This window comes from Phyllobates terribilis, unplaced genomic scaffold, assembly GCF_046119375.1.
Source record: "Phyllobates terribilis strain yellow unplaced genomic scaffold, ASM4611937v1 Scaffold_11__3_contigs__length_659146591, whole genome shotgun sequence".
NCBI lineage: Eukaryota > Metazoa > Chordata > Amphibia > Anura > Dendrobatidae > Phyllobates > Phyllobates terribilis.
The window spans coordinates 498,860,940-498,881,547 of NW_027362771.1; the positions used below are offsets into that span (position 1 = coordinate 498,860,940).

A 20,608-nucleotide genomic window follows, 5' to 3' on the forward strand; every position below is an offset into this window, starting at 1 on the left:
GATCTGTGTCCCTGTCAGGGCAAACGCCTCCGGTGGGCGCACACTCCCGAAAAAAAAGCACGGCAGAGTGCACGATCGCACTGCCGTCAACATTGTGGTCCATGGCCCCCATCACAGCATACGTCCAGATCCCATTTTGCGGGGAATTTTAGGACATATGCCCCAACACGGACACAGAACGCAATGTGAAAGCACCTATTAATGACTTTTGTGAATCATTCAACTGCCATGTGCCATTGGAAGAAATGTACTATAGCCATAGACTGCAGTATATTTCTATCATAATTTTGACAATTTTTTTTTTGCTTAAATAATTATGAATTTGTCAACTGCAATTGACATCATCCCTGTCCTGATTAAGCTCTTCCCATTTTGCAAAAACATTAGTGACACATAGGGTATCTCTGACTATGCACTGTATGGTATGAGAAGTGTGGGATTATGGAGTATGGGAATGGGGAGACTTTGGGGTCGATTCACAGTCCTAGTCATGGCCAAATCCATCCACTTTGAAAATTCCTGCCCAGCTATAGCTGACTGACAGGTCTCTTCTTATATGTGTATAGGTGAGACATGTTAGTCAAAGGGAGCAGTGTGGGGAAAAGCCCCAGGGTACTTGCCTTGGGCTAGTCAACCAAGATACATAGTTCTAAGCATTTTAACATATGTAAACTCTAAAATCCTGCAGCGTTTCAGAGTAAAACATTCCTAGATTGTAATCACTCAACCAGTGTCTGATTCATGGTACCCAACATTTTGACATCATGAATCTCATAACAGGTTCCTTTTAAGCTTTGCTATACCTGATATTGGTAAACTACATTTTGCCTAAGGCTAAGTGCACACATTGAGTATCTGGTGAGTTTTTTACATCAGTATTTGTAAGCCAAAACTAGGAGTGGGTGAATAAAACAGAAGTGGTGACTTGTTTCTATTATACTTTTCTTCTGATTGTTCCGCTCCTGATTTTGGCTTACAGATACTGATGTTAAGTACTGATCAAATACTGAACATGAGAACGTGGCCTAAAGCAAATAACTCAGTCATAGAACACTAAATCCCCAACAAATGATACTAAGCAGTAAAGATGAGCAAATACATTTGAGTGGAATTGCATTCTACTCAAATTTTACAAAAATTTGAATTAGCTAAAATTCAGATTTTTCAAAATTTGTTTCTGAGCCATCAAAAGCCATGAAAATGTTAGAAAAAAAGCATTATATTCACCTCTCTGATCCCTCCACTACTCACCACCTGTCATTCCATATCCATATCAGTGTCAGCGAAGCTGAAATTCCCAAGGTTTGTTTGCTAGGCCCAGGAGGGTTCTGCGGATGCGCCCTCAATGGTCCTGGCCCATAAAGTCACCGCATGTACCGCCACATCATGGGTGCATGTGCAGAACCCTCCCAGGCATAGCAAACCCAGAAGCCTCGGCCTAGCGACCTAGACCTTGGGGATTTCAGCACCACCATCGCCGATCTAAATATGCGATGAAGATCACACATTTGGCAATGAGGAGCGAAGGGACCGGAGAGATGAGCAGTGAGCTGAGTATAAAGATTTTTATTCTTTTTTATATGTTACGGTTATTAGACAGACCCTAAAGCATAATATGAGGCATTGAATTAGCAGAAATCAGAAAATAACTTCACCACAAACTGAATTTCCCTGGAAAAAAGCACGAACAGGCAAATTTGAATTTTGCCTGATCTGCTCCTCTTTGCTAAGTAGTACTTTGAAAACCAATCATCTACAATTTTTGGAATACTTATTGGAACATCTTGAAACTTTTGGATCTACTATGATTTTAATTATTTTAATTCCAAATATATTCCAGAGATGAGCATGAAAATAAACTGTAGAACAATGGATACATTGTACAGTCGGTGTGGGAAAGGTTAAATAAAATGTCAAGTAGAGAGTTTTGTTTCCTTTCCCATGCTGTCCTATCTATCATAGCAAGCTTCTGGCACCTGAGACACACTGTGCATATCATTGATATTTACCGGAACAGGTTGTTCTTCAATTATCTCCATAATTGCCTTTGATTTTGCTTCATGGCTGATTCACGTGCTGTTTAGCAAAGCACCCTTTCAACTAAATTTCTGCAATGTCGTTACATAGAATAGGCTTGGAATTCCCATTGTAAGGGGAGCTGACATTGGGCTTCATATCTCTTACACCAGTATTGACTTTATTGATGCATTTATTTATTTCAGACAAGGGAAGCGTTCGCGTTGCAAGATATGGCAGGCACTGAATTCTATCTGCGTATTGACAGGGTGTTTAACACACATAGGAGCATTAATGAGGTCTCAGTTCCTTTGTGTTGAACATAAAGCTTTCTATAGAAACACTTCATAGGGACTGTATTTGTCTGTTTTTCACAAAGAGACCACTAAGAATAATTCAGCATCCGCACCAATAAAAAATATATCCAGAGTAAACATTTTAATAGCTGTAGAAAAATTATCACTCCTTCTGAGAACTGTCTCTTTTTGCCACCTTTAGGTACATACCTGCCAAATTATTGACATGGATGCCCTTAGGGCCGCCAATTACTCAATATCTATTCAGGGACAGAAAGGAATGGCAATATGCCTAAGCAGCCATACCAACACCGTGAGCAATACAGTAACCGGTGACTACAATAAATCAATATGAGGATGAAATCCAGAAAGTGAACATTTCAAGCAAGGATCTGTCAGAAAATTTCTAACTGCAGCTAATTTTGAGCTATTTGATTGGGTCAAGGATGTTTCAAGGTTTACAAGAAAATTGAGGTAAGCTAAATTCATGCAGATTATCCTCAAAATTAAGGTAAATATCTTGGGATTCTTGAACAGAATTTGCTTAACCTTCATTTGTTGGAGGAGCCAAAGACAGTACAGTGCTAATCCATTTACAGAATTTAGGGTGAAGAGAGCCAGCTTCCATCCGAATATTGACCAAATCCAAAAGGAGATTTTTGAGGATATGGTCATTCAAATCCTTAAATTCATTGAGAGTGGTGCAAATGGTGGAATTAATTTGTCCAAGTTGCTATTGTAAGCACTGCATGAATTAGAGAGAGAAAAAAGCATTGTAATTAAGCTCTTGATTAAAAGCTAGGCAATATTGTTATAATGAATAGGTTTAAATACGAGCAAATGTGTGTTGATATTTCCAGAAAATTCGGGGTGCTGTAAGCTTCATGGCTGATTCACGTGCTGTTAAGCGAAGCACACTTTCAACTAGACACTTTTAACTAGAGAAAGACCCTGAGAAATTTGTTCCACAAAAAGTTGACCATGATCCTCCACTATTTTTTGGAAATCTACAGCTACAAATAGTTTGCTAGACTGGTATACTCATCACCATTTCCCCTTGAGAATGGAGAAACAAAAGGGACAGTTCCTTAGATTCAGAAGAAACTGTTATTCCATAGTGAATTATAGGAATAGAGTCAGAAGCTTTCGAGAGAGGTTTAGGAGAAGGGGATATCCTAGTAGTGCATTGGATAGAGCCTCCCATCACATTTTAGTGTCAAAACAGAGCTTATATTGGTACCCAATATAAGGATCAGTCCAATAATCCATTGAGGCTGATTGGGACATACGATGTGGCACATAACAAATTGATGGAGACCTTACATTTGTATTGAGGACAGGAGGGGCAGGAGTTTAAGAAATCGTCTAGTCAAAAGTCATCTTCAGCCACTGGAATCTGATCTGACTTTGTTGAACAGACACAATTTTTGTGTCAACTATAAATATGGTACATGCAAGGCATGTGGATTACAAAGGATATTACAAATTGGGAATTCATCAATTGCAGTACTCAAGGTTTGGTATAACTGGTTACATAGCGCTGAGCCTTGAATTATTTGTATAAAACTGTGAGACAATTGAGAAAGTGAATACTAGAACATGGACATGTGCTGAGGAAGGAATAAACTAGTGTCCAGTCATTATATGCATATATATTGTATGCATTGTATATGAGTATGGGCAAAACTGGCAGTTCTTGTATGTATTTCTCCAAGGCTATAATACTAGATGAAGGCTCGTAGATTGTGAGCCCTCGCGGGCAGGGTCCTCGCTCCGCCTGTACCAGTCGCTGTCACATTGTGTTCAAGATTATTGAAATTGTTCTTGTTTTATACCCCCTTTTTCACATGTAAAGCGCCATGGAATAAATGGCGCTATAATAATAAATAATAATAAATAATAATAATGAAGGTGTCTACAAAAAGTCAAGGATTACCTAGAATGTTATATTTATGAAGGTAAATTCTATGGCCTTCTACATCCTTTCAGACCTTTACATTCTTCCTTCCTTTGTGCCTTTCGGTGCTCTACTTGCTCTACTTATTCTTTTATTTCCCTTCTATATTGTTTCTGGGTGTCTTTATTCCTAGTAATCTCCTCTCCTATGCTTGGCAATATTCTCACTCACATTTCATGGACTCTATTTATGGAAAAGGAAGACATCCCCTGCTACCAAGCTGCATTAATATAAAAAAGTGACAATCTAGATTTGTACCATATATCTACAATGGTAAATATTATATTACATTTGCAATTATAGGATATTACCCTGTTGTGTGAACCAATCGACTGTACTTTTCTGGTAAATCTAATCCTACTTATTTAACCAAAAACTGATAGGTCTATTCCTAGACACTTAGCCCAAGTAGGATTGGGCCATCACGTTATCAGGTTTAAAGGGGTTTGCCACTTCATCTTCATTTTAACAGATGTGTTAGGGAGATCATTTTGTGGCACTTACCAGTATATAAGTATAATAAGTTCTTCTCCAAAACCTGTAAGTACTTCCTCACAGACTTCACAACTCTCCTGTCCATAAAATGGCCATCAATGGAGGATGATGTGACTAGACCTATCCATCACTCTCCTCCAATTAAAAACACTTTACATGGGAAATCTGTTTTTGAATTGGAGCAGACCGTGAACAGATCTGGTCACATGACTCTCCATCATGTGACCAGACCTGTTCCATTTGAGACAGAAGAGCTCTGCATTCTGAGAGGAAAGATCTACTACCAGGTTTAGGATGAGAACTAGTGATGAGCGAGTATGTTCTGTTAACCCTTTCGGCGAGTATGCTCGGGCCGAGCACCGAGTAGTTACAGCTGCTCGGTGTTATGTTTGAATCACTCCCATGTGCATGATTTGCGACTGTTTGACAACTTTAATACATGTGAGGAATGTGTAAGAAATAGACATTCCTTACATGTACTAAAGCTGTCAAATAGTCGCAAATCATGCACACGGGAGTGATTCAAACATAACACTGAGCAGCTGTAACTACTCGGTGCTCGACCCGAGCATACTCGGCGAAAGGGTTAACAGAACATAGTCGCTCATCACTAATGAGAACATATTATACTTATATATTAGTAAGATCTACAAAATCATGTCCCTAATATATATGTTAGAATAAAGTGTCTAACCCCTTTAATTAGACTGGTTATTGCTTTGCCATATGAATTACTGACATTAAGTCTAATTCTAATAGAAAAAAAGAAAAGTATCACCCTTTCTGTGACTCAAGGGGAAGGGAGGGCAACATGAATTTGTTGGATACTAAGGCTGGTTAATTGAGCTTGAAATTTAATGGGATCAGATCACAGTGTGTTAAAATGGCACCTATTTAGAATAATGACAGAAAAGAGAGTAAGGGGGAGGAGTAAGCTAAGGGGGAGGAAGATGACATGCAGGTACACAGGGTGATCTGAGTTGTGTAGGGGCAGATCATTTTTGGAGCAGTGTCCCACCCACTCCATTTTCTGTCAGTCACAAAAGTAGTTTTGGGGGAGGGAGTGAGAAATTTAATGATTGATCAGCCTTGAGATGTGTGCACCATGTCATTGCAGCTGGCATGAATAGTCTTTGTAAGCCAAATAGTAGTTTGGTAAAAGGTTGAGAAGATCCATCTTTGGTTGAAGTCACCCCTCTGTATGTGGTGGATAAAATGCTGTCACTGTCATGCTCCTGGATTCGATCCATTGAGCTTGTGTTCTGTGGTCAGCTTCTCTTTCTGCCGAGTCACACAAGACACATCTTTTCTCGGGTTGTTTAGGTTTTGTTATTCTGGCTGCAGTCTGTCTAGCATTACACAGGTGTTTTCTTTAGTCTGCCTATCACCTTTTGGGTGCAGCTTTATATTTTGTCCCCCTGCGTTTTCTGACGGTGATAGATTCATTTCGGTGTTCTGGCATTCTGCTGATGTCTGGAGCCAGTCTGTGAAATTTCAGCTAAGGGTTATTGCTTTGCTGTTTCTTTGTTATACTTTTGTCATGTTTGACAGACAGTCATACGGGGTCCGGCTGTAGAAGGTTGCTGCGTTTGACCTTGCAAACATCTTACTGAACCAATTATGATCCCTCTCTCTCTAGGACCCAGCAGTGATCCTCACCTTGCTTGGGGATTATACCTTAAGGACCCAGCGGTGATCCTCACTTTCTGCTGCTAATTACCGCAACCTTGCTGTATCCTTAAATACACTCAGTTTTTCCAGAGAGTTGCTGGTGATAGTATTTTCTTCTTCTATTCAGGCCTGGAATTCTAGTAGTTGGCTAGAATTTCCTTGGAGTTCCTTCGTCCTTTGTCATGTTCTCTCCAGTATCATCCTAAAGCTAAGTGTATTCCCTTGTTTGTTTCCCTTGTGTGTACTTTAATTTGCAGTGGGGCTGACTAGTGCTCACCCCTCCCCTCCCTACCTAGGGATTAGCTTTAGGGTCAGCTAAGGCTAGGTTCCCTGCTCGGCGAGAGGTGTAGAACCTATATAGAGTCCATAGGGGAGTCAGGGTTTGACGTTTGAGCTGTTTAGGGGTCTGCACTCCTCCTTTCCCTACTTGTAGGGCACCCTTCTCTATTCCTGTCATTATACGCTGGGTTCTCCCTTCTGTTTACCATTAGAAAGTAGGCAGTATATTTGTTAACAGTACTTGCTTTATTCTTTGTTTGGCATTTCATTATTTTATTTATTCACTCTGAGACCTTTTCTTTGTTCAGCACACTTCTCTTTTTGTAGGTAATTCACATTCTGCTCTGCCCTCCTTTTCTTTATTAGGAATGTGAAGCAACTACGTCTGAGATGCCATCTCCTAGTCTGTGGTTAGGGCTATCCCTGCACATGCAGGCACCACTAGGGACTGCGGAGTAAGGATATCTAGTCTGTACATGAACTGGCAAGGTCAGTTACAGTTTTTAGTGTATAACCTATTTTCCTGAGTGAGTTGCTACACAGGCATAACTGTCAATACTGGGCTGATGTTTCCGAAGGACAATATCTGGGGCACCATTCAGCAGGAGGGGCCTTGAATGGGCATGGTGCAGTTAGAGCACAGAGAAGTAGCTGTTGGTCTGGATTTGTCTAGTAGGAAAAGAAAATCCCGGCACTCACGTGTTGATAATCAGTTGAAAAAAGCCTTGGACAGGCTGAAACGTCTTGTGTGAGTTGTGGAATAAATCAACTGATTATCAACACGTGAGTGCCGGGATTTTCTTTTCCTACAGACATTGTCTTCCACGTGCACCACCCTAGCTATACGGAGTGCCGACTATTCCTTTTTGATACTGGATTTGTCTAGTAGGCTTCCAAAGACCCATCCTTGCATTCATTATAGTCCTTAATATGATCCGTTGTTATAATGTTATTTAATAAAGACTGCTGTGGCAATTTCATCTGAGTCATTAGTGTCAGTGTCGTTCTTCTGGGGCTGGAGTAGGCAAGCCCCAGGGTCAGATGTTCCTTAGTAATGTCATTCATGCATTAAATACAAAAAGTATGTTTGGTTATATCCATCTATGAGATAAAAAAATTAGGACTCAAAAGACTCCCATCAACTTGCTTGAAAACCATTCCCTTTTGCATTTACTACATGGACAATCAAGGTGCATTCAATACGATCAGCATGTAAACTGTTGTAACCCAGAAAAAGATGGGTTCCTTTCTTTTAGTAAGGTCATATCAGGTGACAGTAATTACCTCCTTTTAGGTCTACCGCCTTTTAAGTCTACACATGGGTTCCGCTCTAGCTTGCCACCTCTGCTCCAGTCCTGTTGTTTTGGCTGCAGTGGTGATGTCACGTCAACAGTGCGGATCACCGCCCTAGACAGTCACTGAGCTTAGTGCTCATACAACTGGCTAGAGTAGTGGTGCGCACTGTTGACATGACATTACTACTGTTGTCAAAACACCAGGACTGGATTAGCGGCAGGAGCTGGAGCTGGACCCAGGGAGGGCAACTACTTTCTGAGTTTAAAATCTTAGGCATTTTACACAGTTTGAAGCCCATTTTCCTGAAAGTTGGCACCCCTTTAATGGAAGTCTAAGACATGCTTAGAATGTTAGTGGGGAGTTTTTTATTGTGTTATAGTTGCAAAGACAATGACCATGATCTGAACAGGGCCTTACAAACCTATTTTACATTTGAAAAAAGCAGGAAATGAATTTTATGTTTGTGAGCTTGGTCGACAAAAATTTTCTGCTTCATTCGAATGCTTTTAATGTCGTATATTTTTATTTTTTTTGGATACAAAAAAGGATCACATAAGGAGTGGGTGCAAATTCATTCTCAGGATAGGATCCAGTAGCCAAGTCAGTCATTTGTGACCATGAGAAACACCTCATACTTACCGGCTTTTGCAAATATTTTATTAGCCCGTTTGGCTCAAAGTAATTATTGCAGCTTGACGCACGTGACATCATGCCAAGCATGCTAATCCAAAGAAGAGCCGCAAATGCCATGAAGTAGTAGATGGTTGTCATTGCTCCCATCCAACAGCCTCAGATTACAGCCAGGGCTCAGGGCCAAGCCCTGTAAATCAGTTAACAAATGTAATCACATGTAAATGAGAACTCCCCATAGAAATTTCAAAAAGTTACCCAAATTTTTTTTTCTCTGGCTGGGGAGCATAATATAGTTTAAATGTATAATATATATATATATATATATATATATATATATATATATATATATAATATATAAATGCATCAGTTCTCATCCCATTATCATTACTAGTGGGATTACAGTAAATAGTAATACCTACATATGGTAGATAACATACTGTATCATTCTCTATTCATGATAGATGATGGTAACAGCTCACCTCCTCTCTCCACAATGAAACCTGAACAGGTCATAGAGCATTTCTAGAAAAATCTCCCATAGAAGTCATTGAACATCTCAAGTCTATTGTTTCCTATGGTCAGTCTGGCGCAGTAAAGTATGTCATTGTCCAGCCCCATAATCACACACAGAAAGCAGAATTAAAAATAATTAAAAAAAAAATTACCACCAGAAAATGAATCCAGGTTTGCTAAAAGGAATATCTAACAGCAATATTTATCTGGTTTAAAGTTTTAACAAATTCCCTTTCACATTACTTGCAGCATTCAACATGAACAACTTGGCGAAATAACAGTCATAAAAAAACTATTCTGACTAATAAGGAACTTTATTAGTGTATTGTAATATTTTTTACACCAGAGACACGGCAATCATTATTAAGATTTTTACTAACCCTACATCTAAAGAGAAAGACTCCTGACATTAATGGCTTTTTTGACATTTAAAAAAAAATTGTCTAAAAAAACTGGATATGTGTTAAAATGGCAAAGTTTCAAATTTCCTAAAATTCTGCATTGTCAGTTCCTTCAGCCTACTCCAATTTTTGATTACAACGTGTCCGGATATGTCTTTATGGCAACCAGCCACTGGTCATAATGTTGGCATTAGGAAGGTGATTAGTAAATTTTTTGTTATTTTAGGATAATTCTCTATGTTCACACACAGTTTTTTTGAAACATTTTTGGAGCCAAAACTGAGCAGAAACTCTCCAAGTCATCCAACAAATCTTAAAGATCCTCAAAATCTTTGAGTTTATGCTAAGTTTCTGTTCCCAAACCTCAGCAGAAAGACTCTGGGTGCACTGCCTTACAATGTTATATCAAATCACTAAAAAATATGCCTTAACAATTATGATCCGTGGGGGAAGGTCCGACTCCTGAGACACGGATGATTATAAAAAGGAAGGGTCAGAGTTCACTTAAGGTTATACTTTGAAAATCAGCATTATTTGGTCACAAAATGGAAATGAGTTTCAGTGACCACCACATTGGGTGACTGGAGGATCATTGTTTAGGGAAAAACTGTGAAGGAGCAACAGTGTTGAAAGGAGTTGTCCACTACTGGACTATCAATTCTTACTTGAAATAGTCCATCACATTAAATAAAAAAAAAAAACACCTCCCAGATTGACTCTGTGCCTCAAGGTGGTCACTAGTCATTGTTAGGTCTTGTGACTAGGGATGAGAGGACCCGTGGAAGTTCAGGTTCATCGGGTTCGACCGCACTTTAGTCCAAAAGTTTGGTTTGGGCACAAGAACTGTAACATAGTAACATAGTAGCATAAGTTGAAAAAAGACCTAAGTCCATCAAATTCAACCTTCCTCCCCTAATTGTACTCCCTACACTAAAACTACACTAACTTACTAACTAACTGGGACTAGGTCTCACAAAGTATTATTATTATTATTATTATTATTATTACCATTTTCATTACTATTACATTTAAAAATTTACCTGTTTCTAATTTAATATTTTAATTAATTGTATATTTTGTATTACTCTTGTGATTCTAATAATGGTATTACTAAAATCCCTAATCCTAAATCTGTTGATCCAGAAGAAAGCAAAAACCCCAGGACACATTCAGCCAATTTGTGTCACAGAGGAAAAATTCCTTCTTGACCCCGAGAAAAGGCGATGAGTCCTAGAACCCTGGATCAAACCTAATTATATTACTAGTTATGTAATTACTATTACCGTACTAAATGTACTACTATAGGTGTAACATTTTGCCTAATTTAACTGTAGCCTACAATGTTATGTGTATCGAGGATATCGTCCAGCCCTTTTTTGAAAGCTGTTATAGTGTCGGCCTCTAGTGATAGTGAATTCCATAGTCTGACAGCTCTGACTGTAAAGAACCCTTTCCTGTTTAGGTGCCGGAATCGCCTTTCCTCCACCCATAATGACTGGCTCTTGGTCCTTAGTATGAAGTCATGTGCTAGTCCTTTGTACTGACCCCACATATATTTATATATGTAATTGAGATCCGCTCTGAGGTCTCATTTTTCTAAGCTAAACAAGCTTAACTGTACCCAAACTTGAACCTTAACCCCAACCCCATAGAAATCAATGGGGACCCAAACTTTGAAGCTGAAAATCATCTTTCTCTCCCCAACCACCCTGCCCCCAGATCTCGAACTGTAAAACGGACTTCCCGGAGAAGTCTGTGATCAAAGTCCAGTGCCAGGCACTATCTGTCCGGTGCGAACCCTGAACTTTACAGTTTGGATTCGCACATCTCTACTTGTCAGTAATGGACAACCCCTTTAACCAATTGAATTTCTGTACATGAGGATTTCCACATAGGACTACCCATTTAACCAATTGAGGCTTTCCACATATCCAGTCAAGTTAAAAAAAAAATGAAAGGCCTTAACTGAACAAAAACATTGGAATAAAATGAATTTAATACATTGGTGTTCCTCAGAAGTAGACCGTGGATAATGACATGTTGAAAAAAAATACATATAACCAAGAATTTGTCAAATTAACGGTTAGTGACAAAGCTGAGGTTACTACGATGCCAAGGCTTAATTTCTTGCATAAAAGTAATTTGACAGGTAATTACATATTAAAATTGATAGTGAATGTTCCAAGCATGCATATTTGGAAATGACTACTGAAATGTCAACGCTGTTTGACCCCCCTCAAATAGATCGCCCTGCAGAATATGCCGCACATGAAAAACTCATTCCATTCTGCGGTCTCCTACATGTATGCTATGACATCCGGTGTGCCCCCCGAAGTGACCCTTCCGTATTTAGTAGTGTAATACTATATATTAAATATGCTATCTCACTACCATATTGCCTAATACAAAATAATAAAAGAGTGACTTACTTTCAGGGCTTATCTCATGGAGAGGTTTTTTCTCTAAAAAAAAAAAAGAAATAGGAGAAAGGTGTACTTAATATTGGGACTATATTCAGTCTACAGATTGTCTGATTTGTTAAGTATGTAAAAAATGTATTTCCATAAATCAGCATAGAAACATGCTACATACGAGGTGAAGATTTTGTCAGTTCAAGGTCATTACCACCTTTAGAATCTGATGTATCTGAACATCAGTCATTATAACAAATTATCACAGAGACTCAAAATGTGAAAAATATTTCTTAAAGCACCAAGTCATATTAAAAAAAGCTTCATGTCACTGTAATAATATCTAAGAATAAAAAATAAATAAAAAGACTGCACTACTTTTAATAATGCAAATGTTCCTTAAAACACAATGGATATGGATATATATACAATACTCTACTTTATGTGTGGTTGTTCTCATGCTTATACTTACACACACATACACCTCCTATGTGACAACCTCAATCTTCTTGTGAAAATTAATGAGATTGTCAAAGCTGTCTCCAACTGTGTTGCTAACGTATTTAAATGTTAATATAATCTTGCATGAAATCATGTCGCAATATACAGTATGTATAATTAATGGATATTACCACACAAAACCTTCCTCTAATTATGAGTTGGTTTTGAAGATTCCCTGACACTAGATTCATGAGAATAATAGATTGAAGGGTTAAATTAGGCTTATTTTATATTCTCTTTAAAACTTTTAACCTTTCAAATCATTAAGAGTATATGTAGATACCGTACAAAAGAATACTGACTATTGATAAGGCTGTCTTAGAAATTGATGGCATATTGGTAAGATCTACTATCTAAGTCCAAGCAGTAAATAAGTGCGATGATACTCAATTTCCAATGTTCTCCCCTTTGCATTTTCTGGAGGTTGCATTGATTATATGGCCTTAAAAACTTAATTATGCTAACAGCTCACTACTGATTAGTGATGGGTGAGCATGCTCTGCAACAGAGTGCTTCATCGAGTTACGAGCAGTGCCGAGTATCGCGTGGTGCTTGAGTGTTCGGATCTCCATAAGTGAATAATCTGAGGTGGTGGAAAGAGAGATTTTCCATCCTCTGGAAAAATGCTTGAGTTTACCATTCACATCCATTATGCTCGCTACTCGAGTCAAGCACATCTGTTTATTTCACTGCTTGATCAAGACTACTATTAATTTATTTTCCCTTATTATTTTTTCTTCTTTCCAATCCATCCTGAATGCTCTTATTTCAGTCCAGCTGCTACACTAATGCCTCCACCCTGTGCCAGTTATTGCACAGGTTGCCCATCTGCTGTAGAACACATCTTAAACATCATTCAAACCCTCAAAGTTCCCTACCATTCTACACCATCCTATATCTTGTCCTTCATCACTGTCTACCACCTTACCCATGCTCTCTATCCTGCTTAATTAGACTAGATGATCAACCTCCATAATCCAAACATCCCACTCCCATCTCCAATAGAGGGCAGCCACCTATGGGCTGAATTCATGAATGAAATGATGATCGCCTTTTATTATTGTACATCAAGAGTAGATGCAACAGGAAGTAAAAGCAAAGAGTAAAGATTGATATATTTCATCTCTTTTGCATCCACTCTTGGGTTAGGTTTAAAAGTCTACTTATAGATAGACTGTATTCTTTTATCTGCAATACTAAAATAAAAAATTTAAAGTTAAAAGCTAAAACACAAAAAATTGACCTCATGTCAATTATCCAGTCTTAAAAGAAGCATCTTGAAAAATATGTGAAAGCGTCTCTTCTAGAAACTCGTTACGAATTGTAGGACTGAATTTCATGATTGATAGACAAATAATTTCCACGAATAGCAATTATATGCTTTTTGTGCTCTTATCTTCTCACACAAAATGGTCAAGGCTGCGATGTTGACAGCACTTTATAAGAAACATGATATCTTGATTGAGTTTGAGAATAAAAATGGCTTTCTATAGAGAGGATGTAACTAATCATAAGCTGATTGCCAACCTGATGTTGGAGGACACGATGCAATACAAAATAGCGCTTTCACGTCTAAAACATGTTAAAACAAATTATGTGTCATTGTTGTAGAGAGTAAGCCACACTAGACGGCGGACAATTTACACTATTTTCTGCTCGCCATCGATACCTTTTAGTGACCGGAATGAGCGAACATTTTATCTGCAGTTGTCAGGTGCTGTAGATGTTGCGGTTTATGCCAAATGACAGATCTCCATTCCATTAATGGAAGTCCAGATCAGAACACAAGTCATGGCAGAAAGTCATCAGTCATCACTTGTACAGTGCAATTGTAAATGGGTTTTCCAAGCTTGAAATATAAAAAGTATCAAGGAGCACCTATAGTAATTATGTCTTAATGCTCAAAAAGTGATGGCACAATACAGTAGCTCAGAAGTACAGATGAACAGATCAGGCAAAATGCCAATTTGTCTGTTGCCGTGAATTTTCCCGGGAAATTCAAGTTATGGAAAAGTTATTCTATAGCAATTTAAGGACCCTTAATATGCAATATGTAAAAAAAATCCTTATTCTCACCTCATTGCACACCTTTCCGACCCCCTCACTAGTCCGGTCCTTGATGCAATTTCTGATCCCCACTAGTGTTGAGCATTCCGATACTGAAATATCGGGTATCGACTGATATTCGCGGTATCAGAGTTCCGATACTGAGTTCCGATACTTTTAGAATATCGAATACCGGAATCGGAAGTTCCCATAATGCCTGGCAGAGAATGTATTACATAAAAAGCCGGCAATTCAGCAGCGTAATACACCGGTATCCGACAATTTAGAACAGAAAGAATAGAGCATCACACATAGATTAGATACATAGAAACATGTCAGTCAGATATATAAGAAGTACAGCAAAAGTGTTGATTACTGTATTTGTCATTTAGTGTTAAAATAAAAGATTTATAAAAAAAAAAATTGGCGAGGGTTCCCCGGAATTTTAGTCTCTAGCGGAGTTTAAGCAGACGGCTGGGGCAGATGTTTGAAGCCTGGGAAGGGGGTAATACCCACGGAGCTTCCCAGGCTACTAATATCAGGCCCCAGCTGAATACCTAGCCTTTGCTAGCTATTAAAATGGGGGACCCCCAAAAAAATGACGTGGGGTCCCCCTTATTTTAATAGCTAGCAAAGGCTAGGCAGACAGCTGGGGGCTGATATTAATAGCCCAGGAAGGGTGCCATGAATATTGGCCCCCTCCCAGGCTAGAAACACCAGCCGTCAGCCATCCCAGAAATGGTGTATCCATAGCATGCGCCAATTCTGGCACTTAGCCTCACTCTTCCCACTGCCCTGTAGCGGTGGCAGTGGGGTAATAGGGCTGGGGTTGATGTCAGCTTATAATGCCAGCTGACATCAAGCCCAGGTTAGTAATGGAGAGGTGTCTATAAGACACCCCCATTACTAACCCCATCGTCAAAGTAAAAAAAAAACACAAACACCCAGAATAAAGTCACACACAATTCTTTTTTGTTCTAAATTAAACCATACTTACCATCACGCCCATTCCAGCTGAAGCCAATGACTTCTGCAATAAAAGTAAAATAATAAACCAACATCATCCTTACCTTTCCATGGTTCCCAGGATGGCTCCAGCTCTGCTACATTCACATGACAGGCTGGATCGCAGCTGAAAACTGCCATCCAGCTTGCCATGCCGCAGACGCTGAGAAGCTCAGGCATGCTTGCGCTCCTCAGTGTCTGGCTGTGACGGCATAAAGATGAGCCGAGGTCATGTCCAATGAACTCAGCTCACCTCATGCACGTCACTGACAGCGTGGGAAAATTCTCCTGCACTTGCCATGAGCGCAGGAGAATTCTCTCACGCTCACTGCAAGCGCAGGAGAATTTTCCCACGCTGTCAGTGACGTGCATGAGGTGAGCCGAGTTCATTGCACATTACCTCGGCTCATCTGGTTGCCATCACAGCCAGACACTGAGGAGCGCAAGCATGCCTGCGCTTCTCAGTGTCTGCGGCATGGCAAGCTGGATGGCAGCTTTCGGCTGCGATCCAGCCTGTCATGTGAATGTAGCAGAGCTGGAGCCGTCCAGGGAACCATGGAAAGGTAAGGATGAGATTGGTTTATTATTTTACTTTTATTGCAGGAGATCGTTGGCTTCAGCTGGAATGGGGGTAATGGTAAGTATGGTTTAATTTAGATCATTAAAAATTTGTGTGTTTATTTCAATTAAATGACTTTATTCTGGGTGTTGTGTTTTTTTAAATACTTTACTAGAAATTCATGGCGGTTATGTCTAATATTGGCGTGACCCCATAAATTTCGGGGTTAGGGCCAGCTGATAATGCCAAGCTGGCCCTAACCCCTTTATTACCCAGTGAGCCAGCGCACCAGGGCCCTGGATGAGCTGGGTACAGCGCCAGAAGATGGCGCTTCTATGAACGCGCCATTTTCTGGGATGGCTGCGGACTGCAATTTGCAGCGGGGGGGGCCCCAGAAAGCTTGGGCCTCCCTGCGCTGTGGATTCCAGTGCCCAGCTGCCTAGTTGTACCTGTCTGGACACAAAAATAGGGCAAAGTGCTACGTATTTTTTTTTTTTAATTATTTCATGAAATTCATGAAATAATTAAAAAAAAAAGGGCTTCCCTATATTGTTGTGTCCGGCAAGGTACAAATAGGCAGCTGGTGGTTGGGGGCAGCTCGTTCCTGCCTGCTGTACCTTGCTGGACACAAAAATATGGTGAAGGCCATGTCAAATTTTTGGTGAAAAATTCAATAAAAAATAAAAAAAAAACAAATTAAGGGACTGCATCTTTATTAACCCCTCCACGTGAGGGGTTAATAAAGATGAAGTCCCTAAATTATTATTATTTTTCATTATTTTTTAATTAATTTTTCCCAAAAATTTGACGTGGCCTTCGCCATATTTTTGTGTCCAGCCAGGTACAGCAGGCTGGAACGGGCTGCCCCCAACCACCAGCTGCCTATTTGTACCTGGCCGGACACAACAATACAACAATATAAGGAAGCCCTTTTTTTTTAAATTATTTCATGAAATTCATGAAATAATTTAAAAAAAAAATACGTGGGGCTTCGCCCTATTTTTGTGTCCAGCCAGGTGCAACTAGGCAGCTGGGGTCTGGAATCCACAGCGCAGGGAGGCCCAAGCTTTTTACCCCCCCCCCCCCGCTGCAAATTGCAGTCCGCAGCCACCCCAGAAAATGGAGCGATCATAGAAGCGCCATCTTCTGGCGCTGTACCTAACTCATCCAGGGCCCTGGTGTGGTGGCTCACTGGGTAATAAAGGGGTTAGGGCCAGCTTGGCATTATCAGCTGGCGCTAAGCCCGAAATTCATGGGGTCACGCCAATATTAGACATGACCACCATGAATTCTAGTAAAGTATTTAAAAAAACACAACGCCCAGAATAAAGTCCTTTAATTGAAATAAACACACAATTTTTTAATGTTCTAAATTAAACCATACTTACCATCACGCCCATTCCAGCTGAAGCCAATGATCTCCTGCAATAAAAGTAAAATAATAAACCAATCTCATCCTTACCTTTCCATCGTTCCCAGGATGGCTCCATCTCTGTTACATTCAAATGACAGGCTGGATCGCAGCCGAAAGCTGCCATCCAGCTTTCCATGCCGCAGACACTGAGAAGCGCAGGCATGCTTGCGCTCCTCAGTGTCTGGCTGTGACGGCATCCAGATGAGCCGAGGTCATGTCCAATGAACTCGGGTCACCTGATGCACGTCACTGACAGTGTGGGAAAGTTCTCCTGCGCTTGCAGTGAGCGTGAGAGAATTCTCCTCACTGCAAGCGCAGGAGAATTTTCCCACGCTGTCAGTGACGTCCATGAGGTGAGCTGAGTTCATTGGACATGACCTCGGCTCATCTTTATGCCGTCACAGAGAGACACTGAGGAACGCAAACATGCCTGCGCTTCTCAGTGTCTGCGGCATGGCAAGCTGGAACGGCAGATTTCGGCTGCGATCCAGCCTGTCATGTGAAAGTAGCAGAGCTGGAGCTGTCCTGGGAACCCTGGAAAGGTAAGGATGATGTTGGTTTATTATTTTACTTTTATTGCAGAAGACATTGGCTTCAGCTGGAATGGGCGTGATGGTAAGTATGGTTTAACTTAGAACAATAAAGAATTGTGTGTTTATTTCATTTAAAGGAATTTATTCTGGGTGTTTGTGTTTTTTTTTAACTTTGACTATGGGGTTAGTAATGGGGTGTCTTATAGACGCCTCTCCATTACTAACCTGGGCTTGATGTCAGCTGGCATTATAAGCTGACATCAACACCAGCCCTATTACCCCACTGCCACCGCTACAGGGCAGTGGGAAGAGCGAGGCTAAATGCCAGAATTGGCGCATCCTATGGATGCGCCATTTCTGAGGCGGCTGATGGCTGGTGTTTCTAGCCTGGGAAGGGGCCAATATTAATGGCACCCTTCCTGGGCTATTAATATCAGCCCCCAGCTGTCTGCCTAGCCTTTGCTATCTATTAAAACAGGGGCGACCCCACGTCATTTTTTTGGGGGTCCCCCATTTTAATAACTAGTAAAGGCTAGGTATTAAGCTGGGGGCTGATATTAGTAACCTGGGAAGCTCCTTTGGTATTACCCCCTTCCCAGGCTTCAAACATCTGCCCCAGCCGTCTGTTTAACCTCCGCTAGAGACTAAAATTACGGGGAACCCCACGCCAATTTTTTTTTTAATAAATCCTTTATTTTAACACTAAATGACAAGTACCGTAAACAACACTATCACTGTACTTTTTATGTATGTGACTGACATGTTTCTATGTATCTAATCTATGTGTGATGCTCTATTCTTTCTGTTATAAATTGTCGGGTACCGATGCTGAATTGCCGGCCGGCTTTTTTAAAGAGACTGTGCATGAAAACACTATTATTTTTTTTAATAAATCCTTTAACACTAAATGACGAGTACAGTAGCCAACACCGTCACTGTACTTCTTATATATGTGACTGACATGTTTCTGTCTATCTAATCTATGTGTGATGCTCTATTCTTTCTTTTCTAAATTGTCGGGTACCGGTGTATGCCGCTGCTGAATTGCCGGCTTTTCATGTAATACATTATTCTTAGTTGTTTTCCTTCATGTAGAATTAACTTACAAGGAAAGAAAGGGTTTATTTTCATTCCAATATTTGTGTCCCATTGACTTGCATTGGTTTCTGGTATAAGAATCGGCAATATCTGATATTTTTTTGGGTATCGGTCCGATCCAATCCGATCCGATATTTCCCGATATCGGAAGGAATCGCTCAACACTAATCCCCACCTCTCGCTCTGAAATTCCCAGTACTCTCACACTGAACCGCCTCTTCCGGCTATTATGAGACCCACAAGGGCTCTGTACAGACGTGCTAAAGGTCATGATATCATGACATCACAATATGCACTGTGACCTTATGCGTTCATGCGCAGAACCGTCGTGGGCCAGAAGTCTCAGCTTAGTGTTAGAAACCCTAGTATTTCAGCCCTCACATTCAGGATCAGAAAATGCATTGAGGACCTGACGGGTAACTTTGAAGAGTGGGAGGTTGAATATAAGGATTTTTTTAACTTTTTAATGGCCCTTTACGGTTGGCCTCCATTTTGCTAAATCTGTGTGGAAGCAAATGACAAAAAAATCTGCATTTTGGCGATTGCGGATTACTGTAAATTTCGAGTAGAAGTCAATTCCTCTCAAATTTATTCGCTTATCTCTACTCAGAAGTTATTAGTTACATCTGATTGCATTTCTATCTCTCAGACAATGCCTTTGCTTACAGCTGTTTACTAGCAAACAAATATCCTATGAGTAAAGAATCCAATTTCCATTATAAAAATACTACAATAACTCCTTAAATGAAAAACATGGCAATTATTAGTACATATCAGAACTCATCATGAGATTAAATATCACATACATAATGTATCACCAACATTGCAATGACCTAATAAGATTAAATGGCACACCCGGTTCCTTTACATACTTGTACATGTTGATTAATTATCGCTTTGGGGGAAACAGACTCCCTTTAAATAAATAGTTTTTCTGCCAATAATAATGTAATAGATATTTTAGTACATATATATCAACTAACTGAACGCAAAACTTGGAATAAAATATTCATTATAAAGGCTTACTAACATCTTACATTCAGATCTAGGCATTACTATAGATAATCCTGTGATACATATTTTTGGAACTTATTGCTTTTTGACCTTTTTTAATACAATTCCTGATAAGGCTGTACAAGAACATTTTTCCATTTCTTATTGGAACTGAAACGAAAATATGAAGGGTTAATAGAAACGTGCACTAAAGGAAGGCAGTTCTGGAGATTTTGTAGCACTGCTGAGCACATGTAAAGTTTCCCTATAAAAGTCTATGGCCCCAATTCATCAAAGCTTTTACTGGCGTAAAATGCTTTGAAAAATCACATTTTTTTATGCAAGGCAAAGTTGTGGAAAATGTTTGTGATTTTGGTGTATTCATGCTAATCTTGGCCCACTTTACCAAAATGGCCGGAGCTGGGGTGAGATGGGGCGCTGTGATGCCCCTCGTCTAATTCATGATGAGCTGTGGCGTAAGATTTGTGGCA

The 20,608-nt window shown here is 39.9% G+C and overlaps 1 protein-coding gene across 3 annotated transcripts in view; it reads right to left on the reverse strand.

Annotated features, from left to right (window-relative positions):
• UNC5D (unc-5 netrin receptor D) overlaps nucleotides 1-20,608 on the reverse strand; it is a 1,016,051-nt gene that overhangs the window by 311,278 nt on the left and 684,165 nt on the right. For 2 of the 3 annotated variants that reach the window (XM_073653557.1, XM_073653558.1), the window contains exon 8: nucleotides 11,987-12,019. The exons of the other annotated variant lie outside the window; for it this stretch is intronic. In XM_073653557.1, coding sequence (XP_073509658.1) covers nucleotides 11,987-12,019 — 33 coding nt within the window. The remainder of the gene's footprint in view (nucleotides 1-11,986; nucleotides 12,020-20,608) is intronic. 3 annotated transcript variants of the gene reach the window in all.